The sequence below is a fragment of the Tachysurus fulvidraco genome, chromosome 2, assembly GCF_022655615.1.
Source record: "Tachysurus fulvidraco isolate hzauxx_2018 chromosome 2, HZAU_PFXX_2.0, whole genome shotgun sequence".
NCBI lineage: Eukaryota > Metazoa > Chordata > Actinopteri > Siluriformes > Bagridae > Tachysurus > Tachysurus fulvidraco.
This window is the reverse complement of record NC_062519.1, coordinates 5,002,931-5,030,671: the sequence shown is the minus strand read 5'-3', so window position 1 is coordinate 5,030,671 and position 27,741 is coordinate 5,002,931. Positions and strand designations below refer to the sequence as shown.

Here is a 27,741-nt window from a genome sequence, read left to right as displayed (position 1 = left end):
ATGTTAAAGGTTATATTGAACTTGAGGCTCTCATGGGAATAGTCTCTTCATGCTTTTTTGCTGAGCCGAACCACACACTTGTACAAACAGATGCGAAGTTTATTGATTTCCAGTCGGGTGAGAGATGCAGGGGTTGGTTCGTAATGTGTGCAAGATTTCTTTATGGTGTTGGTTGTCTTACCTCTGGCCTTACCTAGAACTTTACTGCACATCACTGTAGCTTAGAGAAACTGAGACAAAAATCCAGCATGGTTTGTGTGTTGGATGATTTTTGGATGATCGGGTAATAACTATTTATTTGAGCGATTAATTTTATGATATATAATTTTTTTTAATACAGTGAAATATATATATATATATATATTTTTTTTTTTCCTAACTGTATTTAGTCAGCTGTGATATATTTAGTCTGAAATTTGCTTTTTTGTTTCTCAATTGAGCTACATAGCTGAGGTTGCTAACAGGTTTGTGATGCTGTATAATGTGCTACCAAAATATATAAAAGTATATTTAAAAGTAAATAACCCAAATGTCTTGATAGAAAGAGAGAGAGAGAGAGAGAGAGAGAGAGAGAGAGAGAGAGAGAGTGTGTGTGTGTGTGTGTGTGTGTGTGTGTGTGCGAGTGTGAAGGTGAGCTTCACCTCTTGCAGTGACTCCAGCATCGCTTCCATCTGCTCTCGTCTAGACAGCTCTTCCTGCCACCTGCAACACAACACACGCCTGAATTGAGAGCATGACCAATGTACTTAAAACAGATGTGCATTTGAGCCCAAGTGAGACAATTAACACCATATTACATTTGTTTTATAACAAATATTTTTTTTCCTCAAACACAACTCTTTGAAAGATTCTGCTTTATATATTGTCTTTGATAAACCTTAAAAATCAAATTACTGTATATCCATATTAAAGATCATATGACCTCAATAATCTTGCCTTTTAAATAATGATCTTAACTAAAAACATTAGCATTCAATCTTAAAATATTTTTACATTCGGAGCAGCTTTCTAGAAATAAATGCTTGAAATTAAAGAAGAACCTCATCTCAAGCTTGATATTCTGAGCTTGAAAAATTGAAAAAAATAAATGTAATACATTTTTGTATTTCCTCATACTCTTATAATTAATAAAATTCATTAATGACCTTTTATTAATTAATTAATAAAAGTTTTCCTAAATTTTTATTTATTTTAAGGTTCTAAAAGTGAGCAATGTTTCGTTTTCCATCCATCTGTTATTTACACTGCTATAAGGAGGTTCCCTAAGCACAGGAAAATACTTGTTCCATAAATATGGGTTCTACTGATTAGAAAAGAGATGAAAATATGAGTGTTTCAGACATCAGGATATCTATTGCTATTCACTGGAGAGCACACGAGAATTAAACATGGACTTAAAGCCCAGCAGGTATAAATGGCTCAAGGTGGTGAAGCCCAGGCGTCTGTAGTCTGTTTATCAGGCCACAGTGTAATTTAATCTCGATGCAGCAGAACAGACCAGGAATCAGCAGCCTGAGGGCAGAGGGTTCATCCAAAGATTGAGCTGCATGACAGATTCTGCATTTATATGGAAAACAAAGCAAAAAACGGGTGCATTGACTAGCACAGAATCCGCTCATTCAGAAAATCTCTCTTCCTAGTGCTGCAATGCATTAAATCTCAAACAGTCTCTGAATCAGAAAGCCACAGGAATTGTTTTGAAACATTTAATGTTCAGTCTGATGTTGGACATTCATGCTTGGAAAGTACTTTAAATATTCAGTGGATAAATAAGGGATTTTATCTTCTGTTAGGGAAATTCCAGTTCAGAAAGCACTTAAATTGCCCATGAAATGGCTTAAGAGTCATGATTTAATTCCGCATGTTGAGTAATTTCCCTTTGAAATACACAAACACACACACACACACACACACACACACACACACACACACACACACACACACACACACACACACACACACACACACACACACACACACACACACACACACACACAACCTGCAATGCAGTGAAGAAACAACTTGTAAGATCATTTGCCTCAAAATGTCCATTATAAAACCAAACTAAAGCTGGAGCTGGTGGCAGTAAAGAAGCAACTAATCAAGCTTTGCAGAGAGAAGCATTTCCTGACCACCTAAGTAGCAGGACTCTTTGAGACAGATCATTTTAAAAGAATAAGCCCCGGGTTGCTATGGTAACCCACATGGGAGACACCAAAATAGCTCATCAAGTTTCTTGTCACACACAGAGTGATATATCGGGGCTGCATCTTTAAAGAGGACTGTCTGTTTCCATGGGGCACAAACAGTAAACACTGTCCCATAAGATGCAGCGTAGCATCTGCAGTGTCGGCATACAGATAAGCCTTGCTACTCTGTTTTCACTGAGAACTGAACGAGTGACTGGACCACAAAACACACACGAACCTCTAACCACAAGAGATTCACGGGATTGAAACAGAAGCCTGCACTCTCTGTTCTGCCTTTTGGTTCTAATCTAAAAGAGAACCAGTCATATGTAAAACCACAGAAAAGTAAAAAAATAAGCTCCAGAGTTTTTGTCTTTAACCATATATGCATGCTCTATAAATACTCATAACAATACTCTCTCATCATCCATCTAAGATTTAAAACCAAGAGCTGAATATTCTGATAATATAAGTTATAATGTTAATAAAATAAGTAGGAACTGTCTTAACTGAATTGATTCTCTTTACTGAATATGACTCCTGGATTCTCTTCACTTAAAGGAACAAACAGCATAAACAGCAGTATGCATTTAAGTGCAAAAGAATGTACACCTTATGTATTTGAAACAAAACAAAAAAAGGAAAATATACTTCTATTTTACAATTTATTTCCAAAAGAGAATCAATAATAGGAAGGAAATTAATTTCAATGTGCATAAAATACACCAATTCAAATCAAAAGACAAAATCTTTTATTATTTCCTAACACAACCTTTACAAAGACGTGATTCTTACATCACTCTAATCCTCAACAGTTCAATAAATCCTGGAATCCATATGATCGGTCAATAGTATCGTCTAACAATGTATTGATCAGGCCCATGTCCCTTAATTTTGGTGCTAAAAGGTTGCAACCATACTCAGAGACTTGTGTCCAGAGTGCTGTCTCAGCTGCTTGAGCCATGTTTAAATCACACACAGCTATGGCGTGATGAGCTGTTAAGGTCACTGAGGTTCACAGTTACATCATTTCCAGTCAATCACGTCATGACACACATACACAGCAGCTTAGCACCATTTCTTTTGTGACTGAATGTAATATGAGCACCAGGGTGTACAGCGTGATCGAAATTGTCAGGGATAAATATTACAGCCGCAGTGGAAGGTTTACAATTTTCCATTTTTTTACAATAATAGTGAAGATACAGCTACTACAGAGCAATTTTAGCAATTATTATTATTAATATAAACTAATATTAAATATAGTATTTAATGTTAAAAATATTAAATATAAAGTTGTAATAACGATATGCAGAATTAACAAGATCATCCAAAATGCAGAGCGTGTCAAATAAAATAAAATGTTTTTAAATTATTTACGTCCTGTCTTGAAAAATCTAAATAACGTAACTATTTTGAAATAGTGTGTTATTAATTTAAAAAATATGAAAATATTATAAGTAATGTCTCCGATCAACAATAAACAACCCAGAGGTTTGTCCACTACCACTGATGAGTGCCACTGATCAACTATCAAGAATCAATCATCTGAAGGTTACTAGGTTGGTTGGTTGCTATAATTTACTGCCATGTCAGCTACCGAGGCTATCTTCATGGCAAGAACGGTTAATAAGAACTAAAATAACCTAAAATCACAAAGAAATAAATATACACAAATATAGACAACTTAAATGAAATTTCTTACATTAATATTTGACAGAAACTCAAACTTTTTCTGATGAAACCTTGTAAAATAGCTCTTTAAATGAGTTGGCCTCATAAAATAACCTCTGAAGGTTGCTAGCATTACAATATTTAAGATAGAGCAGCTCTGCAAAGCAGACTAGTCTGGAATGACGACGAACCCTAAAACTGGTGAGCACATGGTGAAATCATTCAATTCTCAGCCATCACACTGCTTATAAGGAGCTCTGGACTGCCTGTCCTTCTTGTCTGAGTTGTAAATAGACAAAGAGTCACCTTACAAGGACTCGGAACTGCCTGTGAGGGTGACCAAAAATTCCAAAGTCATCTGAGTAGTTGGGAAAGATTGCATGCTGAGTAAGTATGAGCTTAACTGAGTGAGATAAAAGGAGAACATTATTAATATAGCAGTGTTTTTTATGCTAGCTAATATGTATGTATACTGAGGATTAAAGCTAATGCTTGATTAAAGATTTCTCTTTTATTCCTCTGTAAAAATGTCAGAAGGAAGAGAAAAAGTTAGAAAAGTATATTTTATAGGTTTCAAGTGAAATAAATAAAATAGCTAGCCATCAGCTACTCTGCTGGACAATCAGCTAATGAGTTAGCATGGAGTAACACTACATAAATCACTATATTTGGCTAAACGTGATAAAAGAAGCTACAGTACAGTATGTCTTTTTTCACTGTAAAACAAACTGGCATGCCTCTAACCACCAGAGATTAAAGACTTTTTACCACAATAAAACAAAACTTTTAAAAAGTAGGCCAGATTTTGATATGTAAATACCTCATCCATGAATATGCTAATGCAGCTAAGGATGTCTAAGAGAAGCTTTTTATATTGTTATTAGCATTTACTTGAAAAAATATAAGCGTCATGTTCCTGTCAGGCGTCCTTTTCATTCTATGTCAATGTTTTTTTTGCCCTTACAGAGAGCGTTAATAGGAATCATATTGTTTCTGTATGTTTCCTGTTTCCTGACATATTTCTTGTATGTAATGGCAATATTTTTATGAAATAAGTCAATAGAAATTTCTTAAACTAAAATGAAAAAAGTAATTTGTGCAGAAATAATACACACTTATACATGTTTACCAATCAAACAATATTAAAGTCATTAACTAACCTACCTAACTGCTCATTTATTTAATGGAATTGGCTCTTTTTTCTTAATGGAAATATCGGATGCAGGGCATAAGGCAGAAATTACAGGATTATGGTTCTGTGTTACTGTAATGACTGAAATGTTGTGAGTTAAAATTCAAGCACCACCATATCCCATTGCACCCCATTTGTAATGAATGCCGAGTGAATACATGAAATATATAATCCCAATGCAGTTTTGGGTCATGATACTGTACATGGATATAGTTTATGGAGAGCCCAAGTGTGCTTCCATACTGCTTCGATTCCACATTTTCTCTCCATACTGAATTTGTGAAACCCCATATCCATTTATTAAGCACACACATACTCATGCACACACAGACAGACCATGAGGGTTTTGTTCATTATTGATTAGGTGTAATGCAGACAGCCTGAAGGAATCTGTTCTGTCCACAGAGGCTGCGACACATGCAGAGTGTTAATGAATATTCAGTCTGGAGAAAGTGTAGGTGAGACAAAACCTCCCTGCTCCAACAGATTACAACTAGGACTTACTAAATTGATCTAAATGCTTTTTTATACAGATATAAGCTGTAATATCTCTTTCTGTATTCTTGTCCATTTCTAGTAACACTTACTCTGACCTGACACTCTGACCTTACTCTATTTTTCATGTTCAGAAGGCTCTGCCTATTTTTATATAAAAATTAGTATTTTATAGTAAGAACATTAACCAAGCACAATTCTTGTACGGTTACGTCCTCCTCAAATGTGTGATGGTTCTCATGGAGACGAATGTGTTAGTGCCATGTGCTTTTGATATAGTTCCTTTTTTCCTCACTTTTGCTCTGCGTCCCTTATTTTCACTTGATTATCTTATCCTTTTTGTTCGTAAAAAATGTTCTGCTTTTGTAATCAAGTTTGAATGGCCTTTTGCCTAGTTCTGAATTCCCTATGCTGTGTATAATAGTGTCTGTGTTCAATGGTTTCCTATTTTTGACTTTTACATATTCGGTTGTGATTATGGATTACCCCATTTCACGCCTCCTGCCTATGTGGTAACGCTGATTTCTGGATTTGTTCTAATAAAGGACAAGCTGAGGACAAACTTGAGTCCTTCCATGACCTACTGCATATACTAGTTTGGGTTCATTATGATACAATGGTTCTATTTTGATGTTCAATGGTTCTACTATAAAACCCTATGGTTTTCCCAATGGTTCTACTAGTGAACACTATAGTTTTACTATAGTGCTCTATCATTTTCCCCATGGTATACTACTATATTTACCCATGGTATATGACACCCTATTGCTTTACTGAGGTATATGTTGGATCTACAACATTGGATCTACTATGTGTGGTATCCTAAGAAACTATAATCTTGTACTCTATAGTTTTACTATAATACTCAGTTTTTCAACTGTGGTGCGTTTGCTATGCTATATTATGGTGCTACAACTCTATATGTCAAATATCACTCCCTATTGTTCTACTATGGTAGCTTGGTTTTACTCTCTTATGATAACTACATGTTTACCAATAGTATTAATATAGATCTCCTATAATGTCACAATCTTACAAAACTTACTATTGCACACAATGGCGTTTTTTTCTTTCTTTTTTTTAAATCAAATGGTCATAGTTTGTTACGGCAAGATTCCCTTTTCGACAAGTCAGAATTAGAGCACTTTAAATAGAGCAGAAGAAAATAGCCTCCACCTCAAATCTCCAAAAGTATCAATAACACTAAGTACTTAGAGGACAGCTGATGGGCTCATGAGCTTTTGGTGCAATTATGTAGATGAACTAAGAGAGACAAAGTGTAGGGAGTAGAAGTATTTCCTTATACTCGCACGATTCATGATTCCCATGATAAAAAAAACAAACTTTTTTTGTCATACAGAGGTCATGTATTCCAAACATTCCACGGAAACAATTTTAACCTGTATTTCAGCTGTATAGTGTCACTGAAAGGAAATCTGTTTAATGGAACGTGTGCTATGAGTGGCACAGACTTATCAGCTTTCAGTAAAATATATGCTGTGTGAATGATGTCCCATGCTCTCACTAGCCTAATTTTTTGTATACCACATTATATACAACATTCATTTGGAGCGTTTCAATGTTATTACAAGCTCATACTGCTGTTAGAGGGCCTTGAGGCCATCCTAGTTTTTATGGCCACATGAAAAAGAAAGTCTCCAGTGCATCAGTATTTAATAACAAACCACATTATTAATCCAGGCTTTAATAACTCCTAGCTCAAACTAATATTCCTGGATAATTTTAGTATTAAAGACACAGCTGTAGTTTATATAACCTTAGTATTGTATACACAAATCCTTTAATCCTGAATCGGAATGAGCTGTTCAGTAGACAATGATCAGTGTGGGCTTGACTGGATTAGATCATTTCGATATTGCAGCAATGTTTCTAAAATAACTAATCCTTAAATAATATAACAACGTGCATAACATGGACATGATGCTTTTTTCCTTGCCTAGAGACTTTCTCTTTCATGTGCCTGCAAACCAGGGCACAAAAGCAAGACCATTCAAGTCTGGACACACCTTCAGGACAGGATACAAACAGATTCCTCTGAACATGGAGCATAGGGGAAAACAAACAAAGCACACATCTACAATAGGTGATCCAGTATACAGATCCAGGGGAAATGAAACGAATGGAATTCCCTTTTACCTTGGCAGTGCCAGCCTTCTGAGAAAAGGGTGGAGCTCCAGAGAGATTTTAAATCATACGGGAGCCAACATTATCAGATTGGGAATCAAAAGCAGTGAGGAATTTGTGTGTGGAGGTAAAATAGGACTAAAAATGAGCTTTCCAAAAATTAAACATTATGCATTTCATTAATAAAAATAATGTTTTTTTTGTTTTTTAATAGTGAGTTTGTTCAGATTTTTTGATCTGAGATTACTGAAACGAGTGACTGATTTTGGACCAAATCAAATCATGTAATTATTTCTTATTAATTGTCAAGTGTTTAAAAATTATAAATATGAATCTGAATCATTATAACAAAGTTTAAGACATATTGACAACATACTGGAGTTTTACCTCCTGCAGAGTCATGTAATTATCCAAATATTATTTTTATTTATTTATTTTTTAAATCTGTCACGTTTCAGCGAGCCCGTGTGCACTGTAGCCTCCAATTCCTGTCCAGGATTTGACGAGATCTTCTGCTGTTGTAGTCCATCATGGTTCTGACATTGGCATCATGGTTCTGACATGCTTTTCTGTTCACCACAATTGTAAAGATGGTTATGTGAGTTAGAGTACCCTTCTTGTGAAAGTCAAACCAGTCTGTCTGTTCTCATCGGATCTCTTTCCTCAACAAGGCATTTCTTCCTGCAGAACTGTCCTCAATGGAGGGTATATATATATATATATATATATATATATATATATATATATATATATATATATATATATACACACACACGTGTCATAATTTCTCTGATTGATTGTGGGATATGGATTTGGATATAGGTTGCTTAACTTACAATTGTGCTTTTATATTCCTTTAACTGTTATTTTGGTTAGATAATGGTTTTGGAATGATTTAATTTGATAGAAAAGGATTAATTCATATTCACAGGCTATTCCACAAATCCACCTACACATCCATGCCTACAACACCCAGTCCACACCTTATTTCCTCAGTACAAACTCATCACTAAACATTGTGGTATACCTAACCAAACCATCTCATCGCCCCTTGAGCTATACGCTGTCAGACATTAAGCCGTTTTATGAGCGCCACACCCTGAACGAATATGTTCCTGGCTCTGAGATATACCTTTCCAAACAGGTGGGACGAGGTGTGGTCACGAAGCCTTGTTTTGACAGCTCTCTGATCAAAGGCCATTTCTACTGAAAACACATTACTGCCTGTAACTGTGGCTAGAAAACTGCCAAACCCTGAGACATATCTGTGTGAGAATGTAAAATGGCTCTGCTTGGAGCAACATGTACAAAAGAGTAGTGATAATGATTTAACATCCCTGAATAGGTAATTGCATTAATCGGTTAATCTGGGTGGACCAGAAAGTTTGTTGGAACTCCTGCACAGACAGGATTAAAAAGAGCAGCAAAATGAGTTCACCACAAGGACTGCCAACAAATGCCTGGCAGTGAGTGTTTTTCTACACTCAGGAATGCCTTGATCGCTTGTATATGCTTCTGAATCATCAACAAAGGATAGTCTTTGACCAGTAAAGCCATGTCAGTCCCGAGTACTAACCCATTCTAAGAACTGTTTGCAAAGATAAAAAAAGAGTCTTTCAATCATCCACATGTTAAAAGAAGTGCTTAATGACAATGAGGCAGGATGTTGATCTTTCACTTTAGGGTCTTCAATACCCTGTTTCTTTCAAGTGTGTTAATGCCACTGTATGTGTATTTAACAGTGGGTCTCTATAGGTCACTTCAAAATGGAAGAAGTCCATATATTTATATATAACAGACACAATACAATAGATTTTGTGCTGCAAATGGTGAAAATGCAGATGGAATTGACTTTATTCAAATGTATATGTAACAAAAAAATGAAAGAATATAGTTATAGTTTCCATCTCTGCCAGCATCCCTGTGAGATTAAAAAAAAAAAAACCTACAGTCTAATGTAGGGTTTATACATTAATGCACTGGACTTAGAAAGAACAACATCTAACAAAATAGTTAATCCCAATTTAAATCTGGTTAATTGTGTAGCTTTATTGTGGTTTCCAGTTCATTCAGCCAGCAGACAAATGTCTGGCCACAGAAAGTCCTCAGGCATGCGAGTATCACATTGCAAGCTCTTTCAGCATTAAGGTCACTGGATGTCCTTCGTATGAAGTGTCTGCTGTACGACGCACAGGGAGGTTCTGTGTTTCAGTCTCCTCACATGTTTGAGAACACTGAAAGCCATTTAATAGCCTTCCATCTGAGCTGACACGAAGTTGACACTATTTCCTTAAAAGCTGTAAATGAAATGTTGAGCTATTTAAAAGATCGGAATATCCTTAATGTGTCTCAGACAGCGTTTCATACAGTAGCAGTCCATTAAGACGCAACTGCTTCTGCAGATGGTGATGAATGAAAGATGGGATGGGGGAAACAGGCGGTGAGAGAAAGAGAGAGAGGAATGACATTTGGGCTTCGTCTCTGATTAATGGACTCGGCTCACTGGGTGGCTGGCTGATGTCCAGCCTGGCATTTTGTTTGGTAACACTATGACAACAGCTCGCATGTCTCATCTGTGACCTGCCTCGTTGCTCATATTTTTGTGAACTCATTGTCTCTATGCTGGAAAATGGGTTCTAGTCTGAAAGTGAAAATGACTATAAATGTCATAGTGAATAAGTATTATTTAGAAGTGTTTTATTTGTGTGTCTGTGGGTGCGTATGTGTGGCATATAACTGTCCATTTCATACCAGTACAGGGTGCAGTACCGATTTGAAGCTAACTTACTCACAAATTTAGTGCCACACCTCAGTCCCAACCCAAGTCAAGCCTAAGCCTGCATAATTTGGAATGTTTGTGATGTGACTTGTAAACTCCATCTCACGCAACATTTATCCAAATTACAAACCAAGGACAGTGTTCCTTTTGGATTTCATATTGGAAGTAAAACAATTTATAACCTTCAACTGTCCATCTGACTGTTTTGGCAATTTTTGTATCAGCTGTCTTTGGATACCTGCTATAGATAAAAACAATAGTATTTACAGATCTCAGAAATCGTTTCTTCTCCTTCTTCTTAACTTTTTATAACAAAACATAAAAATAACCCAAAAATGAAATCTTCTGTTTTATTTTTTCCCTGGTAACTGATAAGTATTACCAAAAAACTTATATATGGACAGTAAAAAAACTAATAAAAAAAATATGGACAGTGTTTAAGACACTCGTTAATATCAGGAAGGTACTTCTTTTTTAATTTATTTTTAGCATCTTAAGCAGTATTTAGATTTAATTAGTTTTAAACAGCAAAGTGGGGCAAAGTAATTATTATCAGATTAGCTCTGGGATTTCAGTCATGTCAGTATTTTACAGAATGTCTGAGCATGCATCTGGAAAGATTATACTGTATTTTATCTTCTTTAAAAGGTCCAGGAGAATTAACCCTGGGTAACATACTGTATATCTAAATTGATAAAGATTCCTTTACATCCTGTGTGCCAACACATTTCATATATATATATATTTTTTTTAGCACAAACTAACCCCAGGAAGCAAATCCTTGATTGCTTAACCATTGATTGTTGATTGTTTCCTTGGGTAACAGATAAGAATTGCAAAAATAAACCCAAGTAAGCTTTAGTTGCGGTTAGCTTCACGGAGTCCTTATTTTTTGTCGGCTTCTGTGTTTCGGTTCCTGTATTTATTTTTTATGTTTTGTTAATAAAATCTGTTTTTATTTTGTTATCCCTATACTTGGGTCTGCTTTTATCCCCACATTCCTTGACAATTTTACCTTTAGTAAAATGAGCAGTAGAATAGATTTCTATATTTAGCATAAAGAAGCCCCAGAAAGTAAATGTCTCTGAAACTAAAAGAAAACCAAGCACTGTTTACAATAAAAATAAATAATTAAATAATTAAATGCTATTATAGTAACATAATCAGCATCGGGGTGGTATAATGCATTTTGATCCAAAACTAGTTACTGTTACCAGATCGAAGTTAATTATTTTAATGTCCACAATTGCTTAGTTTCTCTTATACCACTTTCCAACCACTGGACATTTTAATTTATCAAACATGTACTTGCTATCTTTCTATAGCTATATTTGATGGATTATCCCACTTATCACTTGATTATAGCAGCTATAAAGATTCGTTCCCTTATCCCAAGTCGATGTTACTAAGGAACCAAAAAGTGCAAAAATTTCAAGATCTCTGAGCTAAGGGTCTCAATTTTTTTAACATTTGAAACTCAAGTCTAAAACACAGAATATAATGGTAACCCTGAGGTAAAAGAGATTCTGTAAAGCTTTGAAATATTCCTTAATAATATCCAGTATATATTTTTAGCAGACTGCTGTGGGGCAGCTCGATCAGTAGTTACTGATTGAACCACTTCTTCTTCATCTAATTACAGTTCCCAAGGTGGCAAATTTATGTACATGGATAGAAAAAAAACATGCTTAATGTTTCTCAAGGGATCTAGCTAGCCTTGGCATGCTAGTCATGCTTTTCAGCTATAAAACTGACTGTTACAGAAAGCTCCAAAATGTTACTCTTATGTCTATTGATCTAAAGCAAAGAGCTAAATTCTGATGTGCTTTAATTATTCATGAAAGGGAAAGAGTTTGACGAAGTTGCTGATCTTAGAGCAAGGAGGAAAGGCTTTTATTTATTTATTTATTGACTGATTGATTGATTGAGCTGCACCCGGGTTATTTGAAGTGCAGGAGATTAGCTGGCACGTGTCAGGCCTTGTTCCATGTCCACAAGCCCAGAGTGGCACCTGCTTTGCGCTGATGAATAACAAGACCGATGCTCCTAGCACACGCTATAGACTTTCCTGCATTAAAGTCACTGATCTACATGTGGATTTCCCCTGTTTCTACCATTAGAACATTATTTCGGCATGTTTTTTTCTTTATTTCAGTCTATTGAATAAATAAATAATAGAAGCAGTAAGATCCTTCCATCATCCTCTGTACTGAGTATCTTACACTGTGTCACAGAGAACCTACAGTATATCCTAGAGGTCTTGGGGGACAAGGCAGGGGACACCCTGGACACGGTGCCAACCCATCTCACTCACACAAACATTCACACAATATGGGCAATTTAGAGAAGCCATTCAGCCCACAACATGTCTTTTTACAGAGAACCTGGAGAAAACTCCTGGAACCCGGGGAGGGGGGGGTGCAAAGTCCACTCACACAGGCAGGAGACAAGAATCAAACCCACAACTCAGAGGTGCGAGACACACATGATAATCAATAGCCTTCACCTAAGTGACCTCAGCATTAATTCCTCTTTTAGCTTATTCTTCACAATTAGCAACACAGCCTCAATATGCACAGTAAGAACCTCAGCGCTCTCATTGTCAGACTGCTCAGTTATTTATGTTTTCATTGAAACACTTTATTTTAATTTTACAAATTATATGATGTAAACTGAAAAATCTTCATCTACACACTGATACACATGCCCTGGATTGACTGCAGTTTTGCACTGCTTTCTCTGTGGCTTTCTGCCCAACCACTCACACACACACAGTGCTGAGTGGGCAATGGCTCTACATCGCATCAATCTTCTAGACCATGCTGACTGCAGCACTGGACTAAAGAATACCTCAAACAGTAAACTGCACACTGATTCATATCACTGCATGTCAAAGCAAGCACATCTCGTTGCAGCTACAGCAACTATAAACATTTTTTTGAACGTTACGGCAGTAAAAAAGCACAGGGACTGTGAAATCGATAATCTTTCCTCCGACCGAGACAAAATGTTGCCTGCACCCGGACATAACTCTTTATCACTGCTTAATTAGGCACACTGACGTGTGTTTAATAGATACATCTGCCAAAGTCCGATATCTAAGCACCTCCCAGAGGAGACAACTCATTGTGTTGAGGCGGAGACAGCTCATTGTGTTTTAGGCTGGATTAGCTTATTAATGCCTCTTTTCCACCGGAAGGAACCGGGTGCTGGTTCAGAGCTAGCGCTAGTGCTGGTTCAAAGTTGGTTCCACTGGCGAACCTTCTAAGAACCGATTTGCCTTTCCACCGGCTAGAGAGCCATCACAGCGCCAAGTGTGACTTCACTGTATACGTGTCACGTGTCCCAGCAACGTTAGCGCAGCAGCGGCAAACACAAACACAACAACAATGGCGGATGTTGCTTTACTGTTAATGCTCATGGCTTTGCGAACCTACATTAACACCCAAACGCGGCGAATAAAACGTGTACGTGCAGCTCCATGTAATCTGTATAAACGGTTGTAATCGATAAAGTACATAACGTTATTTTATCGTTAACACAGAAAAAAATTTAGCCTTAGCATGTAGCTACCTACTATCATGTGTGCTGATAATGTATCATATCGCGGTAAAGTAAAAGTGTATTAGACATTAGTATACTTAAGGTACATTATCAAATGCGCTAACAGTAGCCCCGCCCACAAGCGGTTCTTAAGTCTAGACCAGCAACGTTTTGGTGCTACTTAAGAACCACTTTTCCTGGTTCGGAGCCGGTGCTTTGGCGGTCGAAACAGAAAGAACTGGTTCTAAATTAGGCTCTGGCTCCGAACCAGCACTCGAACTGTCTCGGTGGAAAAGGGGCATAAGAGTGCTGTTCTTTGAGCATCTTATAGTTAAGGACTGGTATTATTAGGCTTATAAGAGGAGTTTGATGAGCTCCAACCACTGGAATTTTGGTATACATTTGAAAGGTAATGCTAGTAGATGATGTTCTGTGCTTAAAGAATAAAGAGAAAAATATATATTGAATTGTGCTGACTGTTCTTAAACTATTATTTTGTATAAATGCGAAAGGGCATGGAGTAGAGTAGGGAATCAGACTGATTTAAGTTGATAGAAAGGCTACAGTAACTCAATAAATCAAATTACTAATCTTTAACAACTGTACATCTCAATGTAATAAAAAACTAAATCCATGGGCTAGAATTGGACCTGACTGAGATAAAACTCCGTGTTATTTATGTCTATACTTTTGAGAGTCACAAACAGCTGGAACCAAATTCCTTGTGTGTGTAAACACACTTGGCCAATAAACCTGAAAATGAAGAAGAAACAGTAAGCATGAGCCATCAACCAGGCCCAGAATTACATTCCTACCTGTTGTAACTACATTGTATATTTTGGTTTATTTTGAAATCCAAGACTGTTCTGCAAACAAGTCAAAGATTAGTATTTAATACTGCAACATGTCTAAACCGGTGTAAAACCTGTGTACTAAATACTCAAGATGGCTTTATTGCTAGTGTCTGAGTGAAAGAAAAACACAGCATCACATCACACATTTAAAAAGTGTTGAAAGCAGGGTATGTTTTGAAATGAAAGCATCAAATAGGCTTAGCAAACATTGTTCCTATTGCACATACAAAATGACAGTGATACAGATGGTATATTTGGTCCTCTTATGGCGTATTCTATTATGTGAATGGCCAGATGTTTTTCAGGTGATTTATTATTAGCCTTTATGGGCTGGGTGTATATGTGCCCACTCATGCATGTGTAATTCTAATTCAATTCAGCTCATTTCAATAGAAAAATGACCATAAATTCACAGATGTTCTTTTAGCCCTACAAAAAGCTGTTAGAGAGAAAAAAATGGTGAAAGGAGTAATCAGTCAGACTTCGCCACTTTCTTTAGACTACCATTACGTTCATGGCTCTGAAGAGCTTGGTTAAGGGTTACACAGCTTAACCACAAGCCAATTACAATACATTTATTATTCTGTGTCTGGAACAGCTTTGGGTTTTGCAAGACACAGGCAAGTGATAAGGTAAAAACAGTCTATGTACATTGAAAAAGTCTCATACTGTTCAGCACGAACAGTGAAAAAAATGAAAAAAATAATTTGAGAGATTTTTGACTTTCCACATAAGTTTTAAATCTAAAAAAAAAAAAGACAATCTGTTAATGGTGCTAATACAAATTGACAAAATATATGAGAATTTTTATTTATTGCAAGTACATTGACTGAGTTACAAAAAGCTAAATTGAGGTCCTGATTTGTGTAACTGTTGAATCTTGATGATGTAAGAGGCTACATAGTGCTCTCCTCCAAGCATGTATCTAGGTATATGCAGAATACAAGCACTGAAATCTGAACAAAAACACATGACTTCATAAAAACCGTGCAAGGCACTAAGTAAACAGCAGGTTCCCCCATTTGCTTAGTTAAATGGCTCACATAGCACTTAAAAATAAATCTATAGGAAAAAAATACATTGTTTTTTTTTACGTTTTTAAAATACTTTTAAATGTAATAATCTCGTAAAAATATGTTAAATAATACAAGGCATGTCTTACAGTACAGTCCTAATGTAAGTGAATATTAAATAGATTTCATCTAAAAAAAGAAAAATAATAAAGGCTATATTAGGCACAAATAATTTAAACATGAATATAAATTAAATGAAAACAGTTTGGTATTACATAACATAAAGAATCTTTGTCAGATATTTTGTCTTGTGTTAGGAAAATCCTGATATGTTTGTAAAATATTGGATTGATGCCAAGAAATGTCAAAACAAGTTCCTAAGCCTCACCCAGATTACTTGAATTCATTCTAAATAACAGTTTCTGTTAACAACTTTGTACTCTGATGCTTTCCACAGGGATAAGTAAATAAATCCACTTTGCACGCCAGGAACAGATTTCCACATTGTGCTCAGGCATAATCAAATACCGACATCACAGAAGTTTTAAAAATATGACTGGAAGCAATCACTTTACTTCTGTGCACTTGTACTTGTGAGAATGTAATCAGCCAGTGGAGTGAGATGATGCTAGCAACTTTCACATCACAATCAAACTGACTGGCAACCAGGGAGTGCTAAACTACTGTGGTGTTTTAAAGAATGATGATAAGAAATACTGAAAAGTAATAAAGAGCTGAAGATTTGAATCTTCAAATCTTCCTCCAAGGCACTAAGATTTTATGTAGAGTAAAATTGTGGGTTTTATTTTGAGCATTTGTTCTAACAATGGGGGGCACGGTGGCACGGTGGCTTAGTGGGTAGCACGTTCGCCTCACACCTCCAGGGTCGGGGTTTGATTCCCGCCTCCGCCTTGTGTGTGCGGAGTTTGCATGTTCTCCCCGTGCCTCGGGGGTTTCCTCCGGGTACTCCGGTTTCCTCCCCCGGACAAAAGACATGCATGGTAGGTTGATTGGCATCTCTGGAAAAAATTGTCCGTAATGTGCGAGTGAATGAGAGTGTGTGTGTGCCCTGTGATGGGTTGGCACTCCGTCCAGGGTGTATCCTGCCTTGATGCCCGATGACGCCTGAGATAGGCACAGGCTCCCCGTGACTCGAGGTAGTTCGGATAAGCGGTAGATAATGAGTGAGTGAGTGAGTGTTCTAACAATTTACTGCAGCTAAAAAGCTAAAACACATGTTTAGCACATATGTTAAAGTTCTCAGTTGCCTAGTCACAGTGACATTAGCACTAAGTGGATTTATGCTAGCTAAAGACTGGTGCGATTTAGATAGCTAGCAAACATTGAAAATAGCAACATTTTACCTCAGACATGTTGGATATTTACATAGAAATGTCTCTGTATGAAAGTCTGAAAATAACCATCAAGATGTCTTGCTGGAAGAGACTCGACACATTCTAGGATATTTTCATGCACAAATAAAGCCATAAATTATAGATTGGTGAGTGTTGTGTGACAGAAGAATGTCAGCAAGAATAAAAGGAAAGCTGTAGAAGACAGTAGTGAGAGCAGCTGTGCTGCATGGTTTAGAGACTGTAGCAGTGAGGAAAAGACATGATGGAGGCAGAGATGGAGGTAGCAGAGATGAGGATGTTGGGGTTCTCTTTAGAAGTGACGAGGATGGACATGATTAGTAACAAGCACATCAGAGGGACAGCTCTGGTTATCTGTTTCGGGGACAAGGTCAGAGAGGATAGAATTAGATGGTTTGGACATGTACAGAGGGAGATGGTTGTATTGGTAGAAGTATGTTGGAGATGGAACTGCCAGGTAAGAGGTCAAGAGGAAGGTCAAAAAGGAGATAAACAGTATGGATGTGTTACATGAGGACATAAAGGTAATTGGCGTGAGAGTAGAGGATGCCGAGGATAAAGTTAGGTGGAAACCGATGATTCGCTGTGGTGATCCCTAACGGGAAAAGCTGACCAATGCCAATGACAGCAGTGGTGGAAGTATGTTTCCATTTACAGATATTTCAGAAAGTTAAACTGATCTTCTGTATGATTAGAGTAACTGTATGGTTAGAGTAACTTTCCGAATTTAAAAAAATAAAAAGATTCGCTGAGCAAAGAGCAGAGTAAGGAAAAGATTGCATGAGAGCCAATGTGATGTAATTAAATGGTGTTTCTGGAATCTATACTCAGAGCATTGCTGTATTAAACAATGCACTGAGTTGTAATATATTTATTTTATAAGCACTGAATTTATTCTAAACAAGAATTCTATACAATTATATACAATTCTATTCTATTATTTTTCCACACAAAGAAAACCTGTCTTTGCTTTGTGGCACGTGCCAAACTACACAAAACTGCTCTATTTTGCTGCAGTGATTTTCTGAGATTGATTTCCCTGAGACTGGTTTCTGATTTTCTTTTCCTTTGGAAGAGACGCAGATTTGACGTGTTGAAAAAATTCCTCATCATGAAACTAATAGACTTGTAAAACATTTACCTATTGTTTTCATCTCACCTGTGCAGTCAAGTGCAGGCTTCTCTGCACCCAAATTGGCAATTTGCAGACATTTTTTAATTAACAACACATTACATAATTTATTAATTATATAATTTATAATTGTAAATGTTAGTTCCTGTTTCTGCTTTTATTAGAAACTTTAAACTTTCATTCCTTTATGATGTCTCTGTTATTTCTCTCTCTCTCTCTCTCTCTCTCTCTCTCTCTCTCTCTCTCTCTCTCTCTCTCTCTCTCTCAAGTTACTAAGACATACAGTTTGTCATGTTATAAAAAACACGCCAAGTTGTCCATCCTGAATACATTCCCATGATTCACTTCTGACAGTTATAAGGCACCGAGTCTTTTTTTTATAAATGTTAAACAAACATGTCCTTACAGAAAACGTCACTGTATCAACAATTAGACATGTTCTTAGACCAATCAGAATTGAGAATTTGACAGCGCTGTGGAATAACTCACGCGATGGCATAATTTGATATTGCTGTCAAAAATTAAGTCATAAATAACTCAATAAGACAAAATAATAGGAATTTGCCTGAAGTGCCTTAGTACCTAAAAAAAAAGCTTTTACTAAATATTAATCATTTCGTGACCATTTTGCCAGACAGTCTGCTTGATGCTAATTGGTTGCCATACGCCTCACGTAACTCTTAGCTACATTAACTTTATAGATCATTTGATTTGAAATCTAGCAAAAGGTTGTGTACATTTGTTTTTGTCTTAAATTATTCTATTAATCAAGGTTTTTGAGCCATTTTAGCTATTTCTAGAGCAAAATAAAATGAACTCCGGCTTTTAAATAGCCTCTCAAACATTTCTCTTTAATTAGACCAAGAACAGCAGATGTTGGCACAGGCTCCAGTCAACAGCACGGCAATGCAGCCAAGAGTGTCGGTATGGACAAAGCCATTATTCAGGAAGCAACGGCTTATTGGGACACGACACAAACTCACACATGTTTAAATAAAGTATAAGCAAAACAGCACACACACTCAAGTTTCTTTCTCTTCTCCTTCAGTCCCAGGTTTTTGAGTCTTTTCGTGTAGTGAAGCTGCTTTTGCCAGTGAGTCAGCACATGCCATGATGAAAAGGCAGCAGCAGAACACCCCCCCACACTCACTTACACACACACACACACACACACACACACACTCGCTCTCTCTTACGTCCTCTGTGAACTCTGTGTGATCATTCAGGCATGCATTATTTAATCTTCCACCAAAATTAAAATGAAATCTCATTCATAACGGCTCCATTTAAGGACACCTAAGGACAACCACAGCTTTGGAGCTGCACTCAGATCTGTGTGTGTACATTCTTACAATGGCTCAGAAGAACACCTCAGGCTGTGGTTACTCAAAATACTCATCAGTCTAAAGACAGTCAGCTAGTATTGGGATGTTTTATTCATGCCTGCATTACCCTCATACTACCACTGTCTACTGAGTTCTTACATTAGCTATTTCACGCAGAGTAATGGTGCATTAAAGTTCATACACTTGTAATTAATATGTGAGCACATATAAAACACACTGCAATATAGTAATTACTAGTCAGTAACAGAGATTCATTTATTTTCTTAGAATGGTAAAGAAATGTGGGGAGAAAACAGCAACTGCAGATGAACTATTTTTAAAAATAATATTAAGTGATACTTTAGCTATTATGTAAAAAAAAATAATTAATTTGTTGGGTTTTCATTTTAAATTCAAACCCAACAATCTTGAAACAAAATTATATATAAATGTTTAGTTATAAGTAAAGTGGAATACAAGTAGTTATCACTTGTTGTTCCTTCACCAGCCTTGTTTTGTCTTTCTCGAAGTTTTATATCAGACACATAAAGATGTAATCCAGAGAAACACAAACCACAATCGCCGCCATCTTGACATCATTCATGTTATAGCTTTAATACTGAGTGCTGATTTCAAAACATACCCCAAAGGAAAAAAAAACAATAAACAAAACATATCCTTCACATGCAACCACTGGATCTACAGACAGAGCTGCTGTTTCAACACCTATGGACCAATCAGAATTAAGACTTCAAATGTATATGAAATACTGCCACATGCCAGATTTATGGGACATAATTCATTCTCACAATTCATTCCTCTAAATGAACTGAACAATAAAGTGAACCACAATAAATCAGTAAGCATGTCAGTGATGTATGCTTAGCCAAAATATGTGGACATCTGACTATCACACCAATATGTGCCCAAATTAGAAAAATAACAACATGGGCATTTATTCTGAATTGTTTGCTGTTATAAAAAAAAAACATGTAAAACTTATAACTTATAACTGTTATAAGAAACTGATAAGTTGTTTGGATCTATTTTTTTTTGTTTGTTTTGTTCATTCGGACAAAAGAAGTCAGGACAGGCACTCAAAGAGAAGATGGAAGGTCTGGTGCAATTCATCCCAAAGTTGTCCTCATGTTCTGAGGTCAGAATTTGGGGCTGAAGTTCTTCCATGCCAACTGTGGCAAGTCATGCACAGGAACGCCGACATGCTGGAACAGGTCTGGAGCATTTAGTGCCAGAAAAATCTCACACATTATATACAATTTTGTGTACTCCCAACTTTTGCGAAAGCACTACATGTGTGTGATGGCGATGTCAGCTTTTCACATCCTTTTAACTATGTACTTTACAGCTGAGGTCCTATCAGCCTTATCTGGGAGTACATTTTGAATTACTGAAAACATACAGCAAATGAATTTTTCTATTTTCAACCATTGTGTTTGGTTGATTGCAGACAAAATTAAGAGATCTCCTGTGCATATAGCATGTCATAGTCCAAGCAAACCTTTCGAGAAAAAGTTTCAGTGAAAGGATCTCCAGACAGCTGGATATAAACTCCAAAACGAATAGCAGCCGTTCAATAAGGGCCATAAATAAAGCCTAACAATACACAAAGCTCCTTCTGTGTTGGGTCTTTGCCTAAATCGGCATTTTGTAATTCTTTAGAAATGCACTCAACCGTGATTGAAAGCACAATTACAATTTGGAGAAGGCAAAAACAACACAGAAACCTCAAACAGAACACAGATTATAACTTTTAGACTTTAAAATAATTTTAAATAGAACCTTACAAGAAGGAATAAGTTTCTTTTCAGATTTCAGTTACTTGTTTATTGTCCTGCTGCCAAGATTTCCCACTGTAATGAATCACTGACCTCAAAAATGTAGAACAGAGGCAACACAAAGCTTTGGGTCAGTTTCCCATTCCTACAGTACGTCCCTGGACTTCTCCTACTTTAACAGTCATACTAACGTCATGAAGACACATTATTGAAGCATATGAGTGGTGACAGAACAAACACAGTGGGGGTTTGAGACCATAAGACAATATTACCAGCTTGTTAATATTAAAGCATGTACAGCTTTTATACATGCTGCACAGGAGAGTCAATAAGTCTGATGGACTGTCTGCAATTTAAACAGGATCGAAGGTAAAATAAAAACCAATCAAAAGCACCAACTCAGGATTATTACATTATTAAGATGTCATTTGAGAAACCTTCAGAATTTTGGGATGTAGCTTGTGCACTGCTAATTCGTGGATTCAAGGGTTTATTTCTTGTAAGCTTTGTTTGCCTCGTAGGTCCAGGCAGAGGAATGAGATTATGGTAAAATATCATGAGGCTCTAATTGGGGTTCAAGCAGATTTAAGTTATCAGGCATCAAATGTCTTCCATCTGATGTAGCCAGAGCTAACAATTAAGACAAAGAGAGTCAAATCATGAGTGTCTGTGAGCTAAGGTATGTGGACGAGGGTGGATATGTCTTAAAAATGTCATGCTGTTGTCAAGTCTGAGCAACAGTTTGAAAAGAAACAGGCCCTTATCTAATTTTTCAACAAAGAAAACTCAACATGGCCTGGACATAATTAAAAAAAAAACTCAATATTTAAAAAGTGGGTGTTTGACACTCCAAATATATACATATATAAGGTTCAGGTATACAATGTTCAGTCAGTTGATTCATTGTAAATGATACGTAAGAGATTGAATCTTTTCAGCATACTAATAAGGATTATTACACAACACCTATTACTTCACAAATCCATTTCAGACAGGAAATATGTTAGACCTGAAATAAAAACCTCTACATGTGTTGTACTATAATTATCGAGTAAAATTAGCCTCAGGTCCAAAATGCCAACCAACTCATAAACTATCTCTCAAATGTCATTCTTCGCATAGTTTTAGCGCGAGTAGTGAGTTCACACAGGGTAACTCAGCCAAATGCAATACACTTCTGCGACCTTGACGCACTAGAATTGCTGAACGCACCAAGTTAGTTCGGTTGATCGAGATTTCTAAACATTTCAAAACTTGCACTGCAAATTGTGAAAAAGCAAACATTTTTAGCTCAAGAATAAAAAAGTCCCGAAATCTTGAAGGAAGTAATTAATATTGCCACATGTTGAGAAATTGAGGCTGTTCTTGCATTGCACAGTGACACTGATTTTGACTATTTAACAAGGTGAGACCTTACTAAGCTGAGTAATTAATTACATATAACCTGTAAGTGCATTATGGATGTTCTGCATCCCTTGTTGCTTCTTTTACACACAAACCAACTCTAGTGCATTGTGGGCTTCATATGATGCTGGGCTTTCACATTTGTATTAATTAGAAATTAATAAACTATAGAATAGATAAATGTTGTTTTTTGCAGACTGAATACATATTTGTCACTGTACTAAGTTTCATGACACAAATTTAAAGTATTATTTTAGCCAAGTCACCTATGGTTATGGAATCCAAATCGGGTCCAGCGTGTGAGCTCTGTGAGTCCTGCACATGAGCTCTATGAGTCCTGCACATGAGCTCTATGAGTCCTGCACATGAGCTCTATGAGTCCAGCGTGTGAGCTCTGTGAGTCCTGCACATGAGCTCTATGAGTCCTGCACATAAGCTCTATGAGTCCAGCGTGTGAGCTCTGTGAGTCCTGCACATGAGCTCTATGAGTCCTGCACATAAGCTCTATGAGTCCTGCACATGAGCTCTATGAGTCCAGCGTGTGAGCTCTGTGAGTCCTGCACATGAGCTCTATGAGTCCTGCACATGAGCTCTATGAGTCCTGCACATGAGCTCTATGAGTCCAGCGTGTGAGCTCTGCACAGAGCCCTGAACATGAACATAAACTGCACCTGACCTTCTTGTCTGAAATCAGTATCTGATCTGACTAAATCTCTTGTAGCTAAATGAACACAAACCTCTACAGCACTGGTTCAACATCAAATGGAAAGCCTTTGCAAAAGATTGGAGCTTATTATAAGAGCAAAGGGGGATACATGTTGAATGGGATGTTTAGGAAACATATGGGTGTGATGCTGAGTAGACAAATATATACAATGCCCAATGAAAATAAAACGTGTTCTAATGATTAAGTGCTATAACTTATTTTCTCACCTCAGGCGCAACCTATCAAAACATTTTAAAGGTGCCATAACTGTTGTTTTATATATAAATAATGTTTTATTTTTCTTATTATTATTTTTTTTATGTAACTCACTTGTTCCTGTACTCGTCCCGCTCGCGCTTGACTTTGGCCAGAAAGTTATAAAGCGCCCTGAGTTCCGGTGTGATTGTGTCTATTTGCACGCCTACGCCGTCCGGGTGCGACCACGACACTCCAGGCCCCTGTAAAGTCTCCACGCGCTCCCCGCGCCGCCGCACGTGCGTGTAGCTCCATATGGTGCCCGGCAGCCTCGGCTCGGTCGAGTCGGTCTGCACGGCCACGTCCCGTATGAACAGCGGACGGAAGGTAAATCTCTCGGCGGCGTGCTTCAGCTGGCTCTCCAGCACCTTGTTCTTGCGCTCGAGCTCGTGAACGCGGGCCAAGAAGCGGCGGAAGCGCAGGTTCAGCGTCTTCAGCACGTGGATGTTGGAGCCCAGGTCATCCCGCAGCGCGCTCGCGCCGGAACCGCTTCCGGGCAGCATGGCGAGCATCCCGGCGGATAGCGTGTCTCCGAACAGGAGCGAGTTCATGGTTTGATCCGAGCTCGCTAGAACAGGCAGAGAACCAGGAGGTCAGAGATGAGAGTGTCCAGATCCGGAGAACCGAGTGAACGTGATGTCACCATAGTTGTCGGTAGTCTTGTTTCGTCGCAATGTTAAAAATTCACATACCTTCCATAACACATGACTTGGTTGATTCAGACGAGTCGACTCCGTGTCAACTCACCATCATCATCATCATCATCCTCTCTGCGCTGGGATGCGGCGGAAAGTATCGGCTCAAACCGCGGAGCTCCTTTAACGCTCTGCCGCAGTCAAAGTGTTCAGGAGGTCTTGGTACAACACGGTGTTCAGTAGCGCACGTTACTGTCCTCGCGCTGATATCTAAACTGTTACAGCGCCTCTGGATCTTATTACAGCTCTTTAACCGGCTCCCTGTTACCGCATGAACCGCTCCGCCCCCCTCCCTCACCCGCACCGGACACTCACTCTCACGCGCAAAAAAAGACACGCGAGGTGTTGCCAGATTGCTCAGTTTACCTCCATGTAAGGCCAGCTAGATAAATAAATACATACATAAATAAATAAATCCATTCTGGACTTGAAATGAGAGTTTTATCTCTAACTGTACGAGGTGTACTTTTCCTCCTCATTGTTGTGGTTCCAGCAAATTACATCTTTTGTGGTGTTAATACATAGGACGTTAGCTTTGAGAGTAACACTATGCACCAGACCAGCCCAACAACATCTGAGATTAATGAGCAAGTCCAAAAAGTTACTTCAGAACCTCAAACCTTGGCATGAAATAAACACTGAACATTTGCTTATGATGTTGAACTTTTCATATATTATTTTACAGAAAAAATAAATATGCGAAACAGTCCTAACAGAAACTGCATTCCATCATTTTTACTTCAGAATTGAAAAAAGCAAAATAAAAGCCCTATAAGCCCTCCAAGATAAAATCTCTCAAGCCCTTCCAAACCCTGGGGAGTTGTGTATAGCAAAATCCATGTCAGATTTGAAATGAGCGTATTCTACATGGATTGGTATGCCAAGAATCAAATCGTGAATGGGTAATAAACTCAAGAGATGGCTTTGGAGAGAAACCCAGTACAGGAATGCGGTCACATACAGTAAACAAAACAAGAATTTCTTCCAGAGAGACATCTTTCTCAACTGTGAAAAACAGGATTAGAGCAAGAAGAAAAAATACCGATTACTATTGCTGCTGAATTGACATAATATGGAAAAGTGATGCAAGACCGGTGACTTCGTTAAATTTGGGATGTGGTAGCTCAGTGGTTAAGGTGTTGGGCTACTGATTGGCCACTGAAGCTGCCACTGCTGGGCCCCTGAGCAAGGCCCTTAATGCTCAGTTGTAAGTAACTCTGGATAAGGGTGTCTGGTAAATGTAAATTTCTTTTAACCTGCAAATATCTTTCTTTTGGATACAATGAGATGACCTAGTGTAATTTGAAAGTTTATAACAATAAAATTATTTACAATTTACAACCAAATCTGCTATTACAAACCCATATTACCCTACCTACCTACAGCAGGAATGTTTAGGGGCTAAAAAATATAGATATTTTTCTTATGGTATGGTGGACACAAAAAGAGATCCAAATTAATGATCTTGATTTATGTCTGCTAGATATGTAAACAGTAGGCATAACAGATGCTCACTCTTTGTCAGCTTGATGTGATGGTTTTGAGGTTTTAGTGAAACCTCAAAGTTAATGTCATCTACTAACAAAGCTTAAAGTATGCATGCTATATTTAGAATGAAAAGAATTGAAAATGTAATATTATATGTATGTATATGTAATATAATATATAATATTAATTATTTTACTTTTATTATTCGTTATTTCCTTTATCATTAATTATGTTTACCGTCTGCTCTTTGTTTATGCTCTCTAAAGCTGCTTTGAGACAATGTCTATTGTAAAAAAAAAGCCATATACAAATAAACTTGAATTGAATTGAATAATATTTTTTTAAAGACTCTCCAGATCAGCTGCTGTTAAAGCCTTCTTAGGCTTTATAAAAAGACACATCGTTTGCAAAGGGTATTTCTGGAGAGCATCTAAGACACCAAGCATCTTTAAGCCATCACGGAGCCTAGAAGAAAAAAACAGTTCGAATGTCTTTGACAAAAGGTTTACCCTCTTACAATGCTAACAATCATAAGGTATTTCCATACATGTATAAATGCCACTGGTTTAAGCTTGGTTCCAGAAAAAAAACTACAACAGAAAACAGACACAAAATTCAGAAAAAACTCATGTGTTACACAGATTAATTTAAGAAGGTGCTCCTAACAACAACTGTCTATAAAAGCTTGGTGAGAAGGAGACTATTATTCACAAATTGAAGAAATACAAAATAACCATTAATCACCCTCGGTCTGGACCTCCGTGCAAGATGTAATCTAATGGGGTAAGGATGTTCATGAGGAAAGTGAAGGATCAGTCCAGAACTACATAAGAGGAGCATGTGAATGATCTCAATACGCCGCCATGGATTGAAATCCGTCAGCGCCCACAATGTCCCCCTTCTCAAGGAGGCACATGTGCAGGTGCATCTCAATAAAATAGAATGTCGTGGAAAAGTTCATTTATTTCATTAATTCAACTGAAATAGTTAAACTCGTGTATTATATAAATTCAGTAAACACAGACTGAAGTAGTTTAAGTCTTTGGTACTTTTAATTGTGATGATTTTGGGTCACATTTATCGAAAACCCACCAATTCTCCTCAGAAAATTAGAATACTTCATGAGACCAATAAAAAACATTTTTAGTGAATCGTTGGCCTTCTGGAAAGTTTTTTACTTTACTGTATATGTACTCAATACTTGGTAGGGGCTCCTTTTGCTTTAATTACTGCCTTAATTTGGCATGGTATGGAGGTGATCACTCTGTGGCACTGCTGAGGTGGTACGGAAGCCCGGTTTTCTTTTACAGTGGCCTTCAGCTCATTTCCATTTTTTGATCTCTTGTTTCTCATTAAAGAAAACATATTGTACTTGAATGTGTGTAACTTGCCAGTTCTGATGCCATTTTATGAAAATAAAAAAATCCTGAATCTCAAAATATCCAAACATTTACTTAGATAAATTAAAGAATCATCATGTACAATACAGAAATTTCCAACTTCTAAAAATGATCATGGCACAGGAGGGGGATCAGCCCCTGAAGCACTACTGAAGACCAGGTAACTTTGTTAACAGCCTTCAGCTTGTCTGTACTGTTTGGTTGGGTCGGGTGTTTCTCATCTTCCTCTTGTGGGAGGGAGCAGCATCATCAACTAATTACAATTACATTTTAATTTATATAG

At 37.3% G+C, this 27,741-nt stretch overlaps 1 protein-coding gene across 5 annotated transcripts in view; it reads right to left on the bottom strand.

Annotated features, from left to right (window-relative positions):
* iffo2b (intermediate filament family orphan 2b) overlaps positions 1 to 24,983 on the bottom strand; it is a 35,209-nt gene extending 10,226 nt beyond the window's left edge. For all 5 annotated transcript variants that reach the window (XM_047809964.1, XM_047809966.1, XM_047809965.1 and 2 more), the window contains exons 1-3: positions 24,568 to 24,983; positions 23,951 to 24,443; positions 642 to 702 (exon numbers count right to left, since the gene is read on the bottom strand). In XM_047809964.1, coding sequence (XP_047665920.1) covers positions 642 to 702; positions 23,951 to 24,443; positions 24,568 to 24,574 — 561 coding nt within the window. In that variant the 5' untranslated portion in view covers positions 24,575 to 24,983. The remainder of the gene's footprint in view (positions 1 to 641; positions 703 to 23,950; positions 24,444 to 24,567) is intronic.
* Between the last annotated feature and the right edge of the window lie 2,758 nt (positions 24,984 to 27,741).